Source organism: Ovis canadensis, chromosome 8 (genome assembly GCF_042477335.2).
Source record: "Ovis canadensis isolate MfBH-ARS-UI-01 breed Bighorn chromosome 8, ARS-UI_OviCan_v2, whole genome shotgun sequence".
In the NCBI taxonomy this organism is placed as follows: domain Eukaryota; kingdom Metazoa; phylum Chordata; class Mammalia; order Artiodactyla; family Bovidae; genus Ovis; species Ovis canadensis.
The window spans coordinates 93977351-93995589 of record NC_091252.1 but is presented as its reverse complement, the minus strand read 5'-3'; the positions used below and the strand labels follow the sequence as shown (position 1 = coordinate 93995589).

General features: G+C 39.9%; 1 protein-coding gene across 2 annotated transcripts in view; it reads left to right on the top strand.

Moving 5' to 3' along the window:
- The window catches only part of SERAC1 (serine active site containing 1), a 53672-nt gene that overhangs the window by 454 nt on the left and 34979 nt on the right, over positions 1–18239 (top strand). Inside the window, exons 2-5 of one of the 2 annotated variants that reach the window (XM_069598800.1) lie at positions 13370–13485; positions 14218–14309; positions 15548–15584; positions 17928–18064. In XM_069598800.1, coding sequence (XP_069454901.1) covers positions 14219–14309; positions 15548–15584; positions 17928–18064 — 265 coding nt within the window. In that variant the 5' untranslated portion in view covers positions 13370–13485; position 14218. The remainder of the gene's footprint in view (positions 1–13369; positions 13486–14217; positions 14310–15547; positions 15585–17927; positions 18065–18239) is intronic. The other variant, XM_069598799.1, reaches the window with a different exon arrangement.

Genomic DNA, 18239 nt, shown 5'->3' with positions numbered 1-18239 from the left:
TTCTATAGCTGTGACGCGAGAGGATGAATAAGATTGAATGCTGATGGGTCCTCCGAGCCCGGAGGAAAGACCCAGAGAGTTCCAAAATTACTTCCTTCTCCAGATTCGGATCTGTAGTCTAATACTCTGGCCACCTGATGCGAAGAGTCCACTCATTGGAAAAGATCTTGATGCTGGGAAAGACGGGGCAGGAGGAGGAGGGAAACAGAGGATGAGATGGTTAGATAGCATCACGCAACCTAATGGATATGACTTGAGCAAACTCGGGGAGATAGGGGAAGACAGAAAGAGCCTGGCATGCTGCAGTCCACAGGGTTGCAAAGAGTCGGTCTCCACTTAGCTACTGAACAACAATGTATTGGAGCTCTAATTGTTTTTTTTACCAGTCGAGAAATGAGGTTTCTTGCTTTCTGTTCCTGAGGAGAAATTGTACTTCTCCAATTGTGTGTGCATGTGATTTAGGAATCTAGCTCTTCCATTTATTTCCCTCTTTCTTTGCTTCAAATCTTTCCCGTTGGTTTCCATGCTGTTGCGCATGCTCGTTCCCTCCCTCTCTCTAATCTGCCCCAACTCTAGTTGTTCCTAAATTTATTGTTTTTTTTCGTCTTGAATGCATTTTCCTCTTTCACTGTCTCATCGGTTCCATCCCGTCAAACCTCTATTCTTGTGCGCCAGATGTCAGATGCCTGCACGTTAATGACCTGTGAGAACTCTAAAGAATGCGTCCTAACCTGAATTAGACCTCACTTCACCATCACTTCAAAATCTGCTTTTCTTTCCGTGTTTTTCCAAATCATCTAGATTTAAAATCGCCATTTTTTTTTTTCAACAAACATTTTGTGCGGTATATGTCAGACCCTATTCTAGACATTGAACTAACAATGGTGAGCTGGCAACTTAATTATAGGCAGGGAAAAGGATACTAAAAATCAGATAACTAGAAGGTTAACTGATAGGATGTGATAAAGAAGGACTGGAAGGGCTGCTTTTGTTAGGAGGTCATCAAAAATGACCTTCAGTTCAAGCAGATTTCTGAATAAAAGAGTAACTTCTACACACCAGCAAAAACTGGGAATTTTAATAATAAAAAGATGCTATTCATAACAGTATTGAAAACTGAAGTTATCTGGAAATAGATCAAACTAAAGGTGCATTGTCCTTTAAGGAGAAAATTATAATGCTCTATTGAAACACATTAAAGAAGACCCAAGTAAATGCACCCATATACCATATTCATTGGAGAAGGAAATGGCAACCCACTCCAATATTCTTGCCTGGAGAATTCCATGGACAAAGGAGCCTGGCGGGCTACAGTCCATGGGGTTGCAGAGAGTCAGATACAACTGAGTGACTATCACCATATTCTTGGGGTAGGAAGACTCAGTACCATAAAGATGTCCATTTTCTCCAAATATACAGATTTGTTGAAATTCCTATTAAAATTGGAATATGGCTTTTCATGGAGCTTCACATGTTGAACCTAACATGTCTATGAAAAGACAGAGCACCTGGAATTCCTCACTCAATTTTGAAGAAAAAGTCTCTGCCTTCTAGGTATCAAAACAATATAATGCCGTAATAATCAAGACTCCTGGCTTAATTACTGGTCTTGATTTAGGGATAGGAAAGTAAACCCATGGAACAGAAGAGAGAGCTTAGAAACATGCTCATATACGTATGGAAGTATACCGCCAAGTAGTAGTATAAAAGCACTGTATTCAGTAAACGATGCTGAGCTACGTGGTATCCATATAGATTTAAGACAAAATTGGATTCCTACTTCACATCATTTACAATAGCAGTTTCCAAATGGACTAAAGACCTAAGTGTGAAAGACACACCTGAAAAATATTTAGAAAAAAATATAGGAGACTATGGTGTTTCTGGGAAAGATTTCTTTTTTGTTTCTTTGTGTTAAATACATGTAACATAAAATTTACCTAACCACATACAGAGTGCAATTCAGGGATATTCATGTTATCATGCCACCATTACTACTGCTTGTCTTCAGAAGCAGAATTACTAACTAGTTAGTAATCGAACCCGAGTCTCTTATGTGTCCTACATTGGCAGGCAAGTTCTTTACCACTAGCACCACCTGCAAAGCCCCAAGATGTATTATAAAACTGCATTAATCAGTACTGTGTGATTTTACATGAGGGTACACAAATAGATCAGTGGAATGCAATGTAGTACAGAAATAGGCCCATACTTATTTAATCAATTGATTTTCAACCAAGGCACAAAGTCAATTCAATGAGGATAGGAAAATGTTTTCAACAAATGATGCTGGGACTATTGGCTATTCATATAGAGGGGGAAGAAATGAACTTCAACTATCTCACTCAAATCAAAAAATTAATTTGAAATGGATCATAGCCTTAATGTAAAAGTGAAAACCAAAACGCCTTTTAGACAAATCCATAGAATATTTGTGACTTTCAGGTAGGCAAGAAAAATTTCTTAGCTAGGACATAGAATGCAACAACTATAAAAGAAAAAAGAATTTGGTTAAAGAGATGTTATGAAAATTAAAATTTCTGTTCAACAGAAGGTACGTTTATAACAATGAATAGGCAAGTCACAAACTGGAATATACTTTACATATATATGCATACATACATATGTGTGTGTTTATCCGTCTATATACATACACTGTAAGGAAGCCTTGCCATGGAGTTGTATTTTGTTGTTGTTTGTAAGTTTAAAGGATTGGAAACGCAGTTTGGGTGGGATGCCAAAGGAAAGTGACTGTGGTGCATCTGAGTCACTGACAAGGAAGTGCCATGTTCTGTAACATGGAAACTCAGAGGGGCCATCTTTTAAGATGTGGGCAGGTGCAGAAGTGGTTCAGAGCGGTCACAAACATTTGCTTTTTACAAATTAAGTGATTCACATAAAAAAAAAAGTTGGTTAAAGTTAGCTTTGGTTTCTGGTCTACAATGTGGCCTTCTCTTTAATCAGAATTTCCCGTGGACTGGAAAAGACAGGAAAGCCCACTGATTACTGAACGGTGTTTGCATAGTCTGCCTGGGAAAAGTTGCACTATTCTCTCTCCTCCCTTGTCTATCGTTATCTGTACTCAGTGGAATTCTTTAGCATTCTTTGGCAAAATCTGCTAGATGAGTTCAGATTTTTCCTTCTATTTGTCCTCAGGCCAGCTGTCCTCAACTTCCACAATAGAGTGGAATGGGGAGGGGTGGGGGAGGGGGAGTTCCTGTTCATATAGTTGTCTACATCAGTGTTACTATACATTTTACTTTTTTAAATTACTGTTTCCTGACTCTACTGTAATTGCACCAAACTTCTGTATCATTCATACAGAAGGTGTTATTACAATAACCCATCAATGATAGAATGACTGTCTCATTATGGATTTCTTTCTCAGCAGAACCTTCCGTTTCCCATATACTGTATGTTATCTTATATGAAGGTCATTACTGTAAATGATCTCTGAATCCCACTGACCACCTTAGGTGGAACCAAATGTTGCATTCCAAAGTGCAGCTCAACATGGAAACTGGTGTCCAAATCTGTTGTTGTTCAGCCACTCAGTCATGTCCAACTCTTTGTGACCACATGAACTGCAGCACACGAGGCTTCCTTGTCCTTCACTGTCTCCTGGAGTGTTCTCAGACTCATGTCCGTTGAGTTAGTGATGCCATCCAACCATCTCATCCTCTGTCACCCACTTCTCCTCTTGCCCTCAATCTTTCCAGTGAGTTGGCTCTTCACATCAGGTGGCCAAAGTTTTGGAGCTTTAGCTTCAGCATCAGTCCTTCCAATGGATATTCAGGGTTGATTTCCTTTAGGATTGACTGGTTTGATCTCCTTGCAGACCAAGGGACTCTCAGGAGTCTTCTCCAGGACCACAGTTCAAAAGCATCAATTCTTCAGCACTCAGCCTTCTTTATGGTCCAACTCTCACATCCATACATGAGTACTGAAAAAACCATAGCTTTGACTATACGGATGTTTGTCAAAAGCAAAGTGGTGTCTCTGCTTTTTGATATGCTGTCTAGGTTTTTCATAGCTTTCCTTCTAAGGAGCAAACATCTTTTAATTTCATGGTTGCAGTCACTGTCTGCAGTGATTCTGGAGCCCAAGAAAATCTGTCACTGTTTCCACTTTTTCCCCTTCTGTTTGCCATGAAGTGATGGGACCAGGTTCCATGATCTTAGTTTTTTGATTGTTGAGTTTTAAGGCAACTTTTTCACTCTCCTCTTTCACCTTCATCATCAAGAGGCTCTTTAGTTCCTCTTCACTTTTTTCCATTAAAGTCATATCATTTGCATATCTGAGGTTGTTGATATTTCTCCCTGTGATCTTCATTCCAGTTTGTGAGTCACCCAGCCTAGCATTTCGCATGGTATACTCTGCATAGAAGTTAAATAAGCAGGGTGACACACCTGCTTATTTAACCTTTTTAAAATAGCCTTAACGTACCTTTCCCAATTTTGATGAAGTCAAGTGGGCCTTAGGAAGCATTATTACAAACAAGGCTTATGGAGGTGACAAAATTCCAGCTGAGCTATTTAAAATCCTGAAAGATGATGCTTTTAAAGTGCTGCAGTGAATATGCCAGCAGATTTGGAAAACTCAGCAGTGGCCACAAGACTGGTAAAGGCCAGTTTTCATTCCAGTCCCAAAGAAGGGCAATGCCAAAGAATATTCAGACTACCATACAATTGCACTCATTTCACATGCTAGCAAGTTGATTCTCGAAATCCTTCAAGCTAGGCTTCAGCAGTATGTGAACTGAGAACTTCCAGATGTACAAGCTGGATTTAGAAAAGACAGAGGAACCAGAGATCAAATTGCTAACATCCACTGTATCATAGAAAAAGCAAAGAAGTTAAAAAAGAAATCTGCTTCATTGACTACACCAAAGCCTTTGACTGTGTGGATCACAGCAAATTGTGGAAGATTCTTAAAGAGATGGGAATACCAGACCACCTGACCTGTCTCCTGAGAAGCCCGTATGCATGATAAGAAGCGACAGTTAGAACTGGAGCTGTGTGTCTGAATCTGGGGCACAGTTTATTCATGAGGGCCCAGTGGCTCCCCATGGGCAGTATATGCTGTCTCTGGCAAGTGTTCCTTTTCCCTTTGCCTACAGCCCCTTTTTGTTAATCCAGGGAACAGCTGCCATCCACAGCACAGTGGCAGAAATTATAGTTACTGCTCAAAATATCCCATAGTCCTAGGAGGCGAGGAGGGCATGGGTTTTCCAAAGTTTCGCCTTCTGACTTTCTACCCCACAGTATAGTGGACCACTGCTTAGATGCCAGTTTGGCTTCTGGTTGAATCAGCATGCTTAGCCAGCTCTGCTGCGTGTTTCTATCAGCCTGTTCCCAGAAGTGGTTCTTGGCATTTTTGCCATTATTTTCTGGGTCTGATTTGTGCATTGACTCAAAGTGTCATTTGTCTCCCAGGCTGCTTTCTTCACCTGTTTCTTCTTCCTGAAATAGTAGCCCTGTTAATCCATCTATCTGCATTAATAGTCCCTTTTCTTTTCCATGACCATATTCCTTGGTGGCCATTCCTCTCTGGCTCATCCCCTTAGCCAGCCCTCACGTCCCTCAGTATCTCTCTCTTCTCTTAGGTTTTGGCCAGTGTTGCTCAAGTCACCACAGGTGTTGGTTCAGTTGGGGAGTGATTGGTTGGGTGCAGTTCCGGTGAAGAGTATTCACCCAAAAGTATTATGTGCCCCAGATCACAGTAATATGAGTCAGGGTGGTGCCCAAATTCAGGGTGGTCTCTGTAGTCTGTCAGGCCTCCTGTAACATTCCACATTTTCTGTGGGTTTGAGCATGGTTAAACTATCTTACTTCCCTGGTGGCTTAGACGGTAAAGTGTCTGCCTACACTGCGGGAGATCTGGGTTCAATCCCTGGGTTGGGAAGATCTCCTGGAGAAGGAAATGGCATCCCACTCCAGTATTCTTGCCTGGAAAATCCCATGGACGGAGGAGCCTGGTAGGTTACAGTCCATGGGGTGGCAAAGAGTTGGACACAACTGAACGACTTCACTTTCACTTTGAAACTGATTCTGGTCAGGGGCTAGCAGAGGCAGGAGGTAACCTTGAGGATGGGGCCCACCTGCAAAAAGAAGGCTGGTATGTGTGAGGGCAAAGCACGACAGGAAACATTAAGTGGCAGGCAGCACTTCACACTATAACCCGGACTCTGCAGAGAATGCCACCATCTAGTCCTGTTGACACACACCGACAACGAGCTCCCCCTAGCCGACTGTGGGGCGATCGCTCCAAAAAATTCCACCTTAGTGTGGGCCCTATATAGTACCATACGTTACGAAAATGGTATACTAAAGGCTAAATCTAAATTAGAGTGACAGAAATGGGTACTTCAGTTCCAGAGTAGTGTAGTTATAGCAAAGGATAAAGTAACTTGATCTTGAGAGTCAGAACTGACTTCCAGGATCAGATAAGATAACTTTGCTCCAGCAACAGAACAGTTGTAGCCCTTATCTTAACGTTAGGAGCCATCCTGTTTGTTCTTCCTGTTTCTTCTAAAGAGGACGTTAAAAGTCTGTTAAGGGCTTTCAGCAGCAGCTTTCTCCTTTATTGTGTTGATGGCCAGGAGGGATCACTCCTTCACTTGGATGAATCCAAGGCTTAACATCTTCAAGTTTAGCAGAAGAAATAGTTACTAGCAAAACCTGATGAGACTCCATCCACTGGGTTGGGATTGGTTTTCTGGGAGTACTTCTTTCCAGGTTTTTCGAATGGGGGACATGTGTATGGTATACTTCATGCTGCTTTGGTGAGAGTGATAACTTCTGCCTTTTTGAAGGAAGTACGTGGTACTAGACTTTTGGCCTGTGAGACTTCTTGTAAGGTCACTACCTGCATGTCCGCTTTATAACTTCCATAATCCGTGAAACTGCTCCTATTGGTGAAGTGTCTAAGACTCCCATTGGAGTATTTTTTTAAAATGTGGAATTAAAATAGTAGGCAAAAATACCTAAAAACATAGAGATTGGATTGGATTTAAACCATTCTTACTTGGGAGAATTTTTGTATTGCTTAAATTTATACTTTATGTAGCATGTTAAAAATGTAGTTTTTTTTTAATAAATGGAAATAAATGAGACAACTTTAAACTAGTTAAAGGGTATTAAAGAAAACTTGATTTATCCCACATACAATACATGTAAATGGATTAAACTTATCTGTTAAAAAGATTTTGGAATTAAATATATATGATATCAAAAGACTATAAGCATGATTGGGGAAAATGATAGTTAAGCACATGTTGAAAGAAAACTGGAAAGAAAATATTAACATCTTATGAAATAGAACTTAAAGCATATTAATAATATCCCTAAATATTAATAGGGATAAAGAGGGATCAGATATGGTGATGAAAGGGACAGGGTACTAAGGTTCCAACGGTCTTAAGTTTTTATACACCTAATGACGTGTCTTTTCACATCATGACCAAAATATGACAGTATTCGTTTGGCACAGTGGGGGGATTCTATAGTAGAAGGTAAAACCCATGAGGGCAGGTACATAGGTTTCATATTCATTACCTTGTCTCCAGTACTTAAAACAGTTCCTGGTGTATAGGTGCTCAAGTATTTGTTGAATGAATAAATAATTTAAAGAAATAATGGACAAGTCTAAGGGGACTCTGATAAATCAAGAAGCCAGGATAAAAATTTTTAAAAACCTCTCGGAGGTACTAGAAGGTCATGCAGATAAAATTTAGTAAGGTCATAGAAGTACTTTTTAACAACAAAATTCATGAGCTTGTTATAATGGATATAATAAATTTTGCCAATAGCAAAGAAAAGTTTATATGACACATTTATGAATATTGGTTGCAATTAGGTGGCAAAGCAGGTCTTCACAATTCCAAAGAATATATGCCATCTAGCACAATGAAAAGATAATCTTTAGAAATTTCATGTTTAAAGATGGGAAACAGAACTAAACAAAACCCAGATTAGAGGAGGTCTTGCCTCAGGTCTCAAAATCACGGCAGATGGTGACGGCAGCTGTGAAGTTAAAAGACGCTTACTCCTTGGAAGGAAAGTTTTGACCGACCTAGACAGCATATTCAAAAGCAGAGACATTACTGTGCCAACAAAGGTCCGTTGAGTCAAGGCTATGGTTTTTCCAGTGGTCATGTATGGATGTGAGAGTTGGACAGTGAAGAAAGTTGAGTGCTGAAGAATTGATGCTTTTAGATTGTGGTGCTGGAGAAGACTCCTGAGAGTCCCTTGGACTGCAAGGAGATCCAACCAGTCCATCCTAAAGGAGACCAGTCCTGGGTGTTCATTGGAAGGAATGATGCTGAAGCTGAAACTCTAATACTTTGGCCACCTCATGCGAAGAGTTGACTCATTAGAAAAGACCCTGATGCTGGGAGAGACTGGGGGCAGGAGGAAAAGGGGATGACAGAGGATGAGATGGCTGGATGGCATCACTGACTCGATGCACATGAGTTTGGGTGAACTGCGGGAGTTGGTAATGGACAGGGAGGCCTGGTGTGCTGTGATTCATGGGGTCGCAAAGAGTCGGGCATGACTGAGCGACTGAAGTGAACTGTCTCAGGTCAGATTTGGAGAAGGAAATGGCAACCCACTCTGGTGTTCTTGCCTAGAGAATCCCGTGGACAGAGGAGTCTGGCAGGCCATGGTCCATGGGTTCACAGAGAGTTGGACACAACTGAAGTGACTAAGCTCACACAGTGAAAATATCAGGAATTGTGAAATTGAAGTGAAGCAAAACTAGAGGGGAATTTATAGTCTTAAATGCACTTATGAAACAGCAAGAAATGCTCATAATATATTGTTTTAATGAAGAAGTTAAGAAAAGGACAGGGTAAATCCAAAGGAAGAAAGAAGGTAGTGAAGAGCAGAAATAGAAAACAAAACAGAGATGCTCAGCAAAACAAGAGATGAAGAAAATTAAATAAATTTTTCGATTAATAAAATTTTAGAAGGCAACTAAAAAATAAGAAACACAAATAATGCTAGAAACAAAAAAGTTATACAATTTTAGGGATAAGAAGATCATAGGAGTAAGCAGGGATAGCTTTATGTTCATGATTTTGAAAACCTAAATTCCCACCTTGTTGAAAAATACATATTATCAAGACTAATTCAAGAAAAATCTAAATTAGTAGTTACAGAAATAAAGTGACTAAAAGGCACATTAGCAACCAAATATGGACCTTGGTTAGATCCTAATTCTAATAGTCCAGTAGTGCAAAGCCAAAATTTATGAAATAATTGAAACATTCATTGGACATTTGATGATACTAAGGAAATTTTTTGGAGAGAGGAATAATGATGGTTAATTTTCTCAGCAGTAACATACTATAGTATTTAAGGGTTAAATATGACATGACATCATGGAATTGCTTCAAAATAATTGAGTGTTACGGTGGTGGAATGAATGTAGGTTACAGATTGCACTGTTCAATAATATAGCCACTAGCCATATGTGGGTAATTAAAATTAATGAAAATTTACAAGATGAAATGACAGTTCCTCAATCATATTAGCATATTTTCACATTGGTAGTAGGAAATCTCTTACCATGCAGAAGTTCTTTTGGATAGGGCAGGTGTAGATGAAACAAGGTTGACCTCTTGTTGATAAGTTTTGAAGCTGAGTGACAAGGGGTTCCTTTTGTTATTCTCTCCACATTTGTATACATTTGAAATTTTCCATGAAATGAGGAAACAAAGAAAAACCATGCATGACCTTTGTGGAGAAAATTACAAAAGATCTAAAAGAAGAATTGAAGATATACTCTTCATGAATGGAGAGACTCCATATATCATCAGTTCAGTTCAATTCAGTCGCTCAGTCATGTCCATATCAGTTCAGTTCAATTCAGTCACTCAGTCGTGTCCGACTCTGCGACCCCATGGACTGCAGCACGCCAGGCCTCCTTGTCCATCACCAACTCCCAGAATTTACTCAAACTTATGTCCATTGAGTCAGTGATGCCATCCAATCATCTCATCCTCTGTCATCCCCTTCTTCTCCCGCCATCGATCTTTCCCAGCATCAAGGTCTTTTCAAATGAGTCAGCTCTTCGCATCAGGTAGCCAAAGTATTGGAGTTTCAGCTTCAACATCAGTCCTTCCAGTGAATATTCAGGACTGATTTCCTTTAGGATGGACTGGTTGGATCTCCTTGCAGTCCAAGGGACTCAAGACTCTCAAGAGTCTTCTCCAACACCACAGTTCAAAAGCATCAATTCTGCCAAATTAAGTCTGTAAATTCAATTCAGTTCCAGAAAAATCCCAATAGACAAGATAATTGTGAAAAGAATGGGGGCAGGGTGGTTACCTAGAAGATATCAAGGCTTATTTTAATGGTATAGGAATAAAGAAAGGCATCGTATCACTGATGCAGAGTTAGACAAATATACCAGTGGAACAAAACTCTCCAGAAATGGACCCTAGGTAGATTAGACCTTGGCATAGGGAGGAGTCATTTCTAATCAGTGTGGAAACTATGTTTTGGTAATAAATGGTCTTGGGATATTTGGTTTTAGGAGCATGATAATTTGACTTTAGATATCCTGGGTGTTTGTGGTGCTTCAGAGTGGAAATGTGCATTAGGCAGCTGAATATATGTGTGAAGCTTAGCAGAAAGACTTGAATAGAAATAGTTACAGAAATTTGGGAATCATAAGCTTACAGGTAAAACTTTATGATGAAAACACTGAAATTACTTGGCACGAGAAGATAGCATGAGGAAAAAAGGGGACTGCAGGTGGAACCCAATGCAACACTAACGTTTAAGGACTGGATGGTGGCGCTGGTGGTAAAGAACCCGCCTGCCAGTGCTGGAGATGTAAGAACCTCGGGTTTGGTCCCTGGGTCTGGAAGATCCCCTGGAGGAGAGCATGGCAACCCACTGCAGTATCCTTGCCTGGAGAATCCCAAGAACAGAGGGGCCTGGTGGGCTGCAGTCCACGGGGTCGCAGAGTCAGACACTGACTGAAGCGATGTAGCATGCACGCACGCACAGAGGCAGCAGGGCCAGCTGTAAGCCCATTGAGGGCACATCTCAGGTTTCCATCGCCTGCAGGCGGTGGGTGCTCAGTAAGTTTTTGCCAAGTGAGTAATGGGATGGAGTGGCCAGAAATGTGAGAATTCAGCCTAGAAGACCCGGTGTCACAGTAGCTAGAGGAGAGAAGGAGGGAGCAGTCAAATGCTTCCGACAAAGACCGGAAGATGGTTGACTGAAAAGTGGCTTTCGCAGCAAAGATGTCACTCACTGGTGACCCTGGGGAGGGGTATTCTAGTGTTTCAGGAAGACACACTGGGGAAAGAGTCTTAAGAAATGCAGGTGGCAGACGTGCAATTGGAAAGAGAAGTGGCGGATTGGAGATCGGGTCGGGGCTTGGCAGAGCATGTGAATGTTTAGAGCAGTCGTGGGGACGAAGAGACTTCCACCACTTGAGGCGAAAGAAGTGGGTAGACCGGGGATTTACTTCCCCCTCACAATTATTAGTTCATTTTTGTGTTTTGATAGGCGAACACTGGACATCCAGTATTTCGAGGGGAGGAGTAGAAAGAGCTGAAAGAGAGTGTGTGAAGATAAAGAAGAGAAAGCTAATGAGTGGATCGAGGTCCCTGTGGAAGTGAAAGAGATGAGAACGTAGATGGTACATTTCCCTGTGAGAAAGGATGAGACATTTCCCTCAGAAATAGGAAAGAACAGTGCTGATAGAAGTCCATTTGGAATCTGGAGAAGGTGATGCAGATAAAGATGTGAAAACCAGCCAGGGTAGATTTCCTGTGATACTGTGAAGCTTAGGCTTGGGGTTGCCTTACCACATGGGCACCTTTGAGCACTCCGAATTGGTAGGAGCTGTCATGTCTTAGGGAGGGAGGAACATCAGAGTATAATCCTGAAGCATTTCTTTGTAAGCACTTCTGACAGATTACCTAATGAAACTCGGAAAGAAAGATACCAACATTTCTAAGACTCGAGGAATTTATTGTGGTGTCTTTTCTCATTCTAAATTACTTTCATTTTAGTACCTAATTTGATATTTGTGGTTTTGTGTGCAGCTTTTTTTTTTTTAAAGGAACTTCCTACCCCACTTAGGAACTTCCTACCCTTCCCCTACCCCACTATTTGAATACAATACCCTCAGTCAATCCCTGCTTGTAGGTATGGGGGCAGAAGTTGAAGGAGTTCATAAGCTTCGTTTTGTGAGCGGAGTGAGAGAAATCATTTGAAAGGGATGAAGGGAGGGTAGGCTGCTTGGCAGAGTTCGTGGCTGTTTAGGGCAGTTGTTGTGAGGGTAAGAAGAGAAACGGTCAGGGACAGCAGAGATCTTTCTGGGAGCCTACTCCCAGTTTATCTTGTGTCCCCTGTCCCCCGTCTTGGCTGTCCAAATGTTGGAACAGAGAAAACACGTTTCAAGTTGGGGCTGCAAGATAGTATTACTAGAAAGAGGAGGGCTGGTGGGCTTTCCTTGTGGCTCAACTGGTAAAGAACCCACCTGCAATGCAGGAAACCCGGGTTCGATCTCTGGGTTGGGAAGATCCGCTGGAGAAGGGAAAGGCTACCCACTCCAGTATTCTGGCCTGGAGAAGTCCATGGACTACATAGTCCATGGGTTGCAAAGAGTTGGACACGACTGAGTGACTTTCACTCACTCGCTCACTCAACTGGTGTGTTGAGGGAGCAGGTAGAGAGAAGGTGAAGTGATGCACCTGGAGTTGAGGCTAAGTCCGGAAGGAAGTAGAACCACGAGACAGCTGCTCACTCCCGGGAAACCAAGGATGGAAGGTTTGTTGAGGCTGGAGAGCAGTAAACTGGAAGTAGTTGAGATGCTAAGAGAGTTGAACATTAGAGAATTAGATATGGAGCAGCTTATTCTAGAAAAAGCTGAAAGGGCCAGTGTTGGTATTTGAGGAAATCTAGAGGGAAGTAAGATGAAGTAGATTTCTGCTGCACTCAGACATATTCAGGACGCAGTGGAGGGGAACCCACTCGGGTATGTGTGTGTGTGTTTAAGTTAATACTGTGAAGGTTTTTGTGAAGTGACAGCAACCCTTTAAACAAGTGAGAAAATAAGAAACAGTGACGTTTAAAACAGTGATCTTTACAAGTTTACCTGTTGCTTAAACAGTTTGCTTAGTCATCAGTTGATGTACTAGAGCCACAAGAAAAAATTTTAAGCTTGTTATCTTGTGTTATTCCTACAGATTTTCTTACACATGTATACCAAGCATTAGTTATATTATTTTCCCCCTAATCTCTCTAAGGCTGCCAGATGTTTTTACTGTATTAAAATAAACTAAAGACCATTTCTCACGAGTTCCTCAAGGCATCTTCTTTCTTTTCTCTTATTCGAAAAGAAAAAAGAAATGTTTCATCCGGAGACAGCCTGATTCTAGAATACTGAGGTGTTCTAAAAACCATCGCATCATATTTAGATCATCTTCACTTAGTTGGTTAAATCGTTGCATGAAAGGTGAGTGATTAGATAGTTGAGCAGCATCTTCTTTGTCAGGATGCCAATAAGTAACAATTAAATTTCAAAGATTTTAAACAATATTGGGTACCATCTTAAAGGATTTGAAGAAAAGCTAAATACTTCCATGGGTCCTAAGTATATCTTCCATTCAGAGTGCTTTTCACTTCTGTAGGGACTTCACAGTCACCAAAGATAAATATAAGTATCTATCTATATGCATATATATATGTGTATATATAGCAAAGGCATTTAAAGTTTTTTGAAACCTATATTGATATTCTCAATAACCTCTTTTTCTATTTTCTACTAATCATTGATCACAATTGGATACAGTTTGAATAATAATCATCAAGGTACCAGCAAAATACTGTGCTAATGTCTGCTTTAAATTTTTAAGGGAGAAATTTTGTTTTAATAGAAAAGTTTTTTTTTCCAAATCTTGAAACATCTAACTCTGTGGTCAATCTACTGTGATTGTGACATGTTCTTTTTTTTTTTTCCTTGTATGATTCCAATTATAATAACATTTTGTAAGTGACGAAACTATAGAGATAGTAAAAAGGCGCGTGTTTGCCAGGGTTTAGAGGAGGGTAGAGGGAAGGGATGAATATATAACGTACAATTTTTAGAGCAGTGGAACTGTTCTGTAATGCTGTGTTCTTATAGTTAAAAGAAATATTTCTAATTACATGCTAAATTAAATCTGTTGCAATTGTTCTAAACGCACAGAATGTCCCTGGCTGCTTATTGTGTCATCTGCTGGAGAAGAATGGGAACCTCGACTCCTCCGCCAAAAAGCAGCACATACTGGAGAGATATCAGTGAGTACAGTTAAAACGACAGTATTTTCTTGTAGAAACAGTGATAGAATTCTGGTTAAGTTTCCAGGGTGGTCCGCAAAAACTTATTTAATCCGTGATAAATCTCAGATTTGTTTACAACTTTTCTGTACTGATGGTTCACCCCCAGTTTGTAGGCCCAGAGCCATGCATAGTCCTTCTTCTTGGGACTCTCCCCCTCCCTTTGTTCCTGTCAGGTTCATACTCATCCTTGTAAATTCAAGTCTCACTGCATTCTTCAGCAGCTGTTTATTAAGCTCCTATAAAACTGGTGCGAGGCCCATGTTATTAGGTTCTGGGAATTCAGTGGAGAGCCAGGAAGATGTTTCGCTTGCCTTCTAAGAACTTAAGATCTAGCACCAATCTACTGTCTATTTGTAAATATTTATGTTATTTATTACTAACCTTTATTTGTAAAATGAGAATATTAGCCTAGGCCATCTTTCATTGATTCTGCTATGTGCCGGGTACTGTTACTAGGCCCTGAGGGTACAGTATTGAATAAGACAAAGTCTGTATTTATGTTATTTATTACTAACCTTTATTTGTAAAATGAGAATATTAGCCTAGGCCGTCTTTCATTCATTCTGCTATGTCCTGGGTACTGTTACTAGGCCCCGAGGGTACAGTATTGAATAAGACAAAGTCTGTCCTCATGGAGCTTCCTTTTGGTCTTTAAGAGACATCAGTTTTTAGGGTAGATCCTTTTCATCTAGAAAATTCTGTGATTTTGTATTTTAAAAATACAAAGAAGAGTGGAACAGAGAAGGGAACTTTTCTTCTCTCATCACTTCTAGCAGAACAAACTCAAGAGGAGTGAATATACTGTAGGGTAGCAGAAAAGGCTGTGAGTCTGCATTCTGTTTCTAGGGCTTAGTGAAAGAGAAACATCCTGGTGTGAAGAAACAGGTGGTGGCAGTATAGGAGGAAACAAACCAGCTGCTCCCGGGAAAGTCCAGGGAGCCGTCTTGGAATAAAGAAGACTTCCTGGAATTGTCCTCTTTCCTGTTCCGGAACCCTTTCCTAGAATTGGGGGGAACGGCCTTCTCCCTGGGCTGACACGTGTGGAAGTCAGTGGAGAGTTCCTTAACCCTCAGGAGGGAGGAGAAATGTTTTCTTGGCAGCATTATTTGAAGCTCTGAACAAAACCCTGAACAAAGCTTCTATACAGCCAACAAATTATACATTGACATTGTCTTTTTTTCCCTTTCTTTTCGAAGGAAATATAATAAAGCTTACTGGATCACTTATTTTAGGGTAAGTGTCAACTGTGAAATATTAATTGACTTCATTATACTACTGTTTGAGAGCTCAGTGGGAGTAATTTACAGGTAGCATAGGGGTGCTGAAAGGGTATAGATTTTGGAATCTGAACATGTGGATTCATCACTGGTTAATCACTGGTCTGTCACTTCAGTGTTGTCTTGATCCAGTTACTTTAAGCCCTGAAGAGTGTTTTCTCTTGGATCTAAGTGTAGATCTGGGAATTCTGCCCCCTGGCACTGTTGCTCTGAGGAAAGTACTTGGCAGGTACAGAGCAGGCACTCACTGATGAGCTTTCACATACTTAAAATCATATCTTGTGTTAGGTTATGAAGAGGTTCAAGAAAGCTGAAATCAACTATAGTCAAAGTTATTTTTGAAAGTCCTTCGAGTCACCATAAAGCTGTTATGAAAGGAACTGAGGTTGACTGAGAAAACCACTCCCATTTCATGCTATTTCAGAGGCACATGTTTAATGAATGGAGTGATTTGCTTCCAAAGGTTGATATTTTTTATTCTCTTTTCTTCTTTTTGGAGAGGAGGGATGGATATATATTAAGTGTATGTCCAATGCTGCTCTAGTGTTTCTGTTAATAATATTCTTTTTCATTAGTGTAAATATGAAATCAAGTCTTAGATGCTAAAATGATAAAGTAGATATATTTGCCATTTTATCCAAATACATACATTTCTCCATGACATTGTAAGGTAAGACAGAACATATTTAGAGGATTTTTTTTCTTTGGACTCATTCCAGGCAAAAGATAAATGTTACATTCTTTTCTATGATGCAGTTTCTTTGTTTATATCACAGTAAAATTCAGGAATATTGTGAAAAATCACAATTTCTAGTAAAGAATTTTGTCTTTCATGAAACATGTGATAAAAATACTGAATAGATTTGTTCCTTTTGGCTGCTCTGGTCGCTACCCCCAGAGAGGTGATGACCCTCGAGAGCTTTCTCCCCATTCTTCTGGTGCTGGCAGTGTCTGGCCTTTCTGTCTTCCTTGCTTTTGCTATAGGGTGGGAAGCTCAGGAAAAGGCTTCATATAACTATTGTTTCTAAGCTCTGAGTTCACAGAGTGCAGCCTTTGTGTCTGGATAATAAGGAGTGTGTAGTTCAGTCAGACTAGGGGGAAAAATCCTTCACTTTAGGATATGCAACATTGTATTTCACTTAAAAACAAATTCTAGTTGGCTTCCCCCCCACCTCCACTGTGCAGCTTGTGGCATCTTAGTTTCCCAACCAAGGACTGAACCCAGGCCCTTGGCAGTGAAAGGGCAGAGTCCTAACCACAGGGTCGTCAGAGAAGTCCTTGTGTTTCACTTCTAATATTTGATTTTAGGTTTAACACTTAGGAGAGAAGAAATTTTCATATGCTGGTGTTAAGGAGTACAGATTGACTAATCTTTTTAAAAAACACTTTGGCATTATCTAGTAAAGTTGAACAATATATATATATACTTTCAGAAAGTCTGTAATTTTACTTCTAAGTATGTATCTTAGAGGAACGTATGTATCTATAGAACATGAGTATGTATCTTAGAGGAATGTATGTATCTATAGAACATGAGTCTGCATCTTAGAGGAACGTATGTATCTATAGAACATGAGTCTGCATCTTAGAGGAACGTATGTATCTATAGAACATGAGTCTGCATCTTAGAGGAACATATACACATGCATACAGTGCAGATGTATATGACATATATATAACACACTGTGATTGACTCAAAACAGAAATTCCCTAAATGCCCATCTGTGGTAGAATGGATAAGTAAGTCATTATATAGCCACACAGTGGATGAATCACATACCATGTGAAAATATAAATGCCTGAACTCCAGATACATGTAACAACATGGGTGAATCCCACAGGAAGAAGGCTGAACTAAAGGATACATACAGTGAGATTCCATTCCTTTGAAATTTACAGACAAAATTAAGCCTTGTTGTTTAAAGGTTTGTGTTTAGGTGGTGAACTATAAGGAATAACAAGGATATTATTATAATCAGAGAATAATAATTGGCTATAAAGATGGGAGACAGGGTCAGGATCAGGGAGGGATGCACTGTGGGCTTCTGGGTACTGTTAATGTTTTTTGCCTGGGAATGTAATGCAGATATTTGTTATTATTTGTTAAGCTGAAGTGTGTATATACATTTGTATATATATATATATGTATAATGTATGTTATATACACATTACCGTATTCATACTATGTTTCCCAATAAAAAAGAAAGAAAAAGTTCTACAGAAAGCTTCTTAAAAAAGAGTGGTTCCTGTGTTATATTTAGATTATATGTTTATGATGAATTTTTTGTTTCTTTTTAAGAGGCTCTTTATTTATTACATATGAAGTTCTGGCCTTGAAGAAGTCTTTGACATTAGATACTCAAGTGGTAGAAAGAGAAAAAATGAAGTCATATATATATGTGCACACAGTTTCTTTAGATAAAACAGAAAATCATGGTAAGTTCATGGTAAAGTAATCCCATCTTTGTGAACAATGGAAGCTAGTTATTGAATTTAAAAAATGAGTATTTAGGAATGTAAATTGGTACAAAACTATGGAAAACAGTATTCAGATTCCTTAAAAAGTTAAAAATAGAACTATATTAGAACCAGCAATTCCATCCCTGGGTGT